The following is a 6,126-nucleotide window of genomic DNA, read 5'->3' on the forward strand; positions in this document are numbered from 1 at the left end:
TATATATATATATATATATATATATATATATATATATTTATTTATCTTATTTTATTTTGCTTTGTCGCTGTCTCCCGCGTTAGCGAAGTAGCGCAAGGAAACAGACGAAAGAACGGCCCAACCCGCCCACATACACATGTATATACATACATGTCCACCGATGCACAATATACATATCTATACATCTCAATATATATATATATATATATATATATATATATATATATATTTATATATATATATATATATATATATATATATATATATATATATATATACATATATATATATATATATATATATATATATAAATATATAAATATATTTTTTCTTTTCTTTTTTTTGCATTGTCGCTGTCTCCCGCGTTTGCGAGGTAGCGCAAGGAAACAGACGAAAGAAATGGCCCAACCCACCCCCATACACATGTATATACATACGTCCACACATGCAAATATACATACCTACACAGCTTTCCATGGTTTACCCCAGACGCTTCACATGCCCTGATCCAATCCACTGACAGCACGTCAACCCCGGTATACCACATCGATCCAATTCACTCTATTCCTTGCCCTCCTTTCACCCTCCTGCATGTTCAGGCCCCGATCACACAAAATCTTTTTCACTCCATCTTTCCACCTCCAATTTGGTCTCCCACTTCTCCTCGTTCCCTCCACCTCCGACACATATATCCTCTTGGTCAATCTTTCCCCAATCATTGTCTCCATGTGACCAAACCATTTCAAGACACCCTCTTCTGCTCTCTCAACCACGCTCTTTTTATTTCCACACATCTCTCCTACCCTTACGTTACTTACTCGATCAAACCACCTCACACCACACATTGTCCTCAAACATCTCATTTCCAGCACATCCATCCTCCTGCGCACAACTCTATCAATAGCCCACGCCTCGCAACCATACAACATTGTTGGAACCACTATTTCTTCAAACATACCCATTTTTGCTTTCCGAGATAATGTTCTCGACTTCCATACATTCTTCAAGGCTCCCAGAAATTTTCGCCCCCTCCCCCACCCTATGATCCACTTCCGTTTCCATGGTTCCATCCGCTGCCAGATCCACTCTCAGATATCTAAAACACTTTACTTCCTCCAGTTTTGGTCCATTCAAACTTACCTCCCAATTGACTTGACCCTCAACCCTACTGTACCTAATAACCTTGCTCTTATTCACATTTACTCTTAACTTTCTTCTTTCACACACTTTACCAAACTCAGTCACCAGCTTCTGCAGTTTCTCACATGAATCAGCCACCAGCGCTGTATCATCAGCGAACAACAACTGACTCACTTCCCAAGCTCTCTCATCCCCAACAGACTTCATATATATATATATATATATATATATATATATATATATATATATATATATATATATATATATATATATATATATATATATATATATATATATATATATATATATTGTACCAGCACTATTGGCTCATGATTCAAAGAGTGTTGTGATTCTTGTGGACTACTGGGACCTGACAACCATTTCCCGCCCATATATGATTGGCAATGTCAGACACATTGCAGGCGTCACAACACACTTAATTGATTTGCTAGTTGAAGAAAAAGTTGTCAGATTGGCTAATGTCCATGTGATAGGGCTCAGCTTGGGTGGGAGAATCAGTGGGCTTGTTGGTGAGAGGATTCAAACAGGAACTCTTGGAAGAATTACTGGTATAGATGCATCATATCCCTGGCTCCCACCTAGAACTAATACAGAGTTTCTTGATGCTGGAGATGCTGATCTTGTAGTCAACATTCGAACTTCCCCAGTAGGATCTCATTCTCCTCCTGGTCATATCGACTTTTATGCTAATGGAGGACTGTCACAGCCAGGATGCCAACGTTGGTACTTTCCAGAGAAAGTGGAGCAAATTTGTAGTCATTATCGTGCTGTTTGGCTCATGGTAGAAGCTGTAGAGCATGCAGGACAGGGGGTTTTACCTGCTTGCAGATGTCCAGACTGGGAGAGCTTTCAGGATCATCAGTGTGACTGTCAGATTGTTAATAATTTTGGCCTCTTTCCAAATAGCAGTATCTTGGGGAACTTCTTTTTCTCAACACATTCAGTGTCTCCATACTCAAAACCTGTGTAAAAGAGTTATGTCTACAAATGTTTATACTAAATCTGCTCAAGAAAATATTTTTTTTAGTGTATGTATTTGATGAACTTTTTCAAAAGAAAACTACTTTTCATCATAAGTATAATCACCTGCAAAAAGCATGGTAGTATGTAACGTGTTATTCAAGCTTTTAGTCTCAAGTCTTATAGAAAAAACAGGAAATTTTTGATTTGACTTGGGATTCTGCACAAGTGAAATTGTCACCTTGAGCTTCTTGTATAATATATATATATATATATATATATATATATATATATATATATATATATATATATATATATATATATATATATATATATATATTATCCCTGGGGATAGGGGAGAAAGAATACTTCCCATGTATTCCCTGCGTGTCGTAGAAGGCGACTAAAAGGGGAGGGAGCGGGGGCTGGAAATCCTCCCCTCTCGTTTTTTTCAATTTTCCAAAAGATGGAACAGAGAAGGGGGCCAGGTGAGGATATTCCCTCAGAGGCCCAGTCCTCTGTTCTTAACGCTACCTCGCTAACGCGGGAAATGGCGAATAGTACGAAAGAAAAAAAAGAAAAGATATATATATTTATATATGTATATATGTATAGTAACAACAAGGGTGGTAGTAGTGATGCCTGAGGTATATGACATAATCATCAGTAAACAGAATATATTATTCCTTCGTAAATACCAGTTTTTCCCCGAGGAAATAGAACCCAGTCTAGCAACAGTCTTTGGGGAACGCCTGCACGTTTTTAAATACGCAAATAATCACGGGAGCGCTTAATACTTGCGGGTCTTGTGTTGGAATGATGAAGGTGCGTGTTGTGTTGCCTCACTGCTGCAGCATCACCCTCTCCTGGGCCTGGTGTGTCTGGCGTCGGTACAGACCTGGAGAGCGCGGTATGAGAGGCGGCCTGGGTGGTGATGGTGGCATGAAGGTTATGTGTTGTGTGACACACGTGTGAAAGATCTGCGCATTCTGTTGATTTCTTGTAAGTAGTAAGTTGCAGACAGCAGCCGCCCCAGGAAGTATTACCTCCCTGACTTAAGAGTGGTGAAGTGATGCTTGGAACCACCGCTCACCCTCTGTGTCAGTGGGCTGTCCACTACAGCCACCCAGGAAAGTACTATCCTCCTAACCCAGGAGTGCTGAAGTGTTGCCCGTCACCCTCTTACACCTCACATGTTAGCAGCCGCCCAAGGAAATGTCACAGTCCTGACTTAGGAGTTTACAATGTTCCCTAAGAATTACATTTTACTTATGTTTACTGATAGACTGAGAGACGAGTCCGGGAACACGAGTAACAACAACAACAACAACATCAACAACACAGTGCTTTATGGATAATGTAATAAATGATGTATCCCAAAGGAAGGTACGACTAGTGGTACAGAGGTCAGGGCACATCAGGCAAGGTGTTGGCATCACACAGGGTGTGGGTGCTGGCATCACACAGGGTGTGGCTGTTGGTATCACACAGGGTGTGGGTGTTGGCATTACACAGGGTGTGGGTGTTGGTATCACACAGGGTGTGGGTGTTGGTATCACACAGGGTGTGGGTGTTGGCATCACACAGGGTGTGGGTGTTGGTATCACACAGGGTGTGGGTGTTGGTATCACACAGGGTGTGGGTGTTGGTATCACACTGGGTGTGGGTGTTGGCATCACACAGGGTGTGGGTGTTAGCATCACACAGGGTGTGGGTGTTGGTATCACACAGGGTGTGGGTGTTGGTATCACACAGGGTGTGGGTGTTGGCATCACACAGGGTGTGGGTGTTGGTATCACACAGGGTGTGGGTGTTGGTATCACACAGGGTGTGGGTGCTGGCATCACACAGGGTGTGGGTGTTGGTATCACACAGGGTGTGGGTGTTGGTATCACACAGGGTGTGGGTGTTGGTATCACACAGGTGTGGGTGCTGGCCTGGCATCACACAGGGTGTGGGTGCTGGCATCACACAGGGTGTGGGTGCTGGCATCACACAGGGTGTGGGTGCTGGCATCACACAGGGTGTGGGTGCTGGCATCACACAGGGTGTGGGTGCTGGCATCACACAGGGTGTGGGTGCTGGCATCACACAGGGTGTGGGTGCTGGCATCACACAGGGTGTGGGTGCTGGCATCACACAGGGTGTGGGTGCTGGCATCACACAGGGTGTGGGTGCTGGCATCACACAGGGTGTGGTGTTGGTATCACACAGGGTGTGGGTGCTGGCATCACACAGGGTGTGGTGTTGGTATCACACAGGGTGTTGGGTGTTGGCATCACACAGGGTGGTGGGTGTTGGTATCACACAGGTGTGGGTGTTGGCATCACACAGGGTGGTGGGTGTTGGTATCACACAGGGTGTGGGTGTTGGCATCACACAGGGTGTGGGTGCTGGCATCACACAGGGTGTGGGTGCTGGCATCACACAGGGTGTGGGTGCTGGCATCACACAGGGTGTGGGTGCTGGCATCACACAGGGTGTGGGTGCTGGCATCACACAGGGTGTGGGTGTTGGCATCACACAGGTGTGGGTGTTGGTATCACACAGGGTGTGGGTGTTGGTATCACACAGGGTGTGGGTGTTGGCATCACACAGGGTGTGGGTGCTGCATCACACAGGGTGTGGGTGCTGGCATCACACAGGGTGTGGGTGCTGCATCACACAGGGTGTGGGTGCTGGCATCACACAGGGTGTGGGTGCTGGCATCACACAGGGTGTGGGTGTTGGTATCACACAGGGTGTTGGGTGTTGGCATCACACAGGTGTGGGTGTTGGCATCACACAGGGTGTGGGTGTTAGCATCACACAGGGTGTGGGTGCTGGCATCACACAGGGTGTGGGTGCTGGCATCACACAGGGTGTGGGTGTTGGCATCACACAGGTGTGGGTGTTGGCATCACACAGGGTGTGGGTGCTGGCATCACACAGGGTGTGGGTGTTGGCATCACACAGGGTGTGGGTGCTGGCATCACACAGGGTGGTGGGTGTTGGTATCACACAGGGTGTGGGTGCTGGCATCACACAGGGTGTGGGTGCTGCATCACACAGGGTGTGGGTGCTGCATCACACAGGGTGTGGGTGCTGGCATCACACAGGGTGTGGGTGCTGGCATCACACAGGGTGTGGGTGCTGGCATCACACAGGGTGTGGGTGCTGGCATCACACAGGGTGGTGGGTGTTGGTATCACACTGGGTGTGGGTGTTGGCATCACACAGGGTGTGGTGTTGGTATCACACTGGGTGTGGGTGTTGGTATCACACTGGGTGTGGGTGTTGGCATCACACAGGGTGTGGTGTTGGTATCACACAGGGTGTTGGGTGTTGGCATCACACAGGGTGTGGGTGTTGGTATCACAAGGGTGTGGGTGTTGGTATCACACTGGGTGTGGGTGTTGGCATCACACAGGGTGTGGGTGCTGGCATCACACAGGGTGTGGGTGCTGGCATCACACAGGGTGTGGTGTTGGTATCACACAGGGTGTTGGGTGTTGGCATCACACAGGTGTGGGTGTTGGCATCACACAGGGTGTGGGTGCTGGCATCACACAGGGTGTGGGTGCTGGCATCACACAGGGTGTGGGTGCTGGCATCACACAGGGTGTGGTGTTGGTATCACACAGGGTGTGGGTGTTGGCATCACACAGGGTGTGGGTGCTGGCATCACACAGGGTGGTGGGTGTTGGTATCACACAGGGTGTGGGTGCTGGCATCACACAGGGTGTGGGTGCTGGCATCACACAGGGTGTGGGTGTTGGCATCACACAGGGTGTGGGTGCTGGCATCACACAGGGTGTGGGTGTTGGCATCACACAGGGTGGTGGGTGTTGGTATCACACAGGGTGTGGGTGCTGGCATCACACAGGGTGTGGGTGTTGGTATCACACAGGGTGTGGGTGTTGGTATCACACAGGGTGTGGGTGCTGGCATCACACAGGGTGTGGGTGCTGGCATCACACAGGGTGTGGGTGTTGGCATCACACAGGGTGTGGGTGCTGGCATCAC

General features: G+C 47.7%; 1 protein-coding gene across 1 annotated transcript; it reads left to right on the forward strand.

The window, feature by feature from the left end:
- Window positions 1-1,447: 1,447 nt before the first annotated feature.
- LOC139755701 (lipase member H-like) lies at window positions 1,448-2,340 on the forward strand (the record flags this gene model as incomplete). Its single annotated transcript, XM_071674345.1, has 1 exon — window positions 1,448-2,340. A coding segment is annotated over one exon (684 nt), but the record flags the coding sequence as incomplete, so codon positions are not given.
- Window positions 2,341-6,126: the final 3,786 nt, after the last annotated feature.

The sequence above is a fragment of the Panulirus ornatus genome, chromosome 19, assembly GCF_036320965.1.
Source record: "Panulirus ornatus isolate Po-2019 chromosome 19, ASM3632096v1, whole genome shotgun sequence".
NCBI classification, from domain to species: Eukaryota; Metazoa; Arthropoda; class Malacostraca; order Decapoda; family Palinuridae; genus Panulirus; species Panulirus ornatus.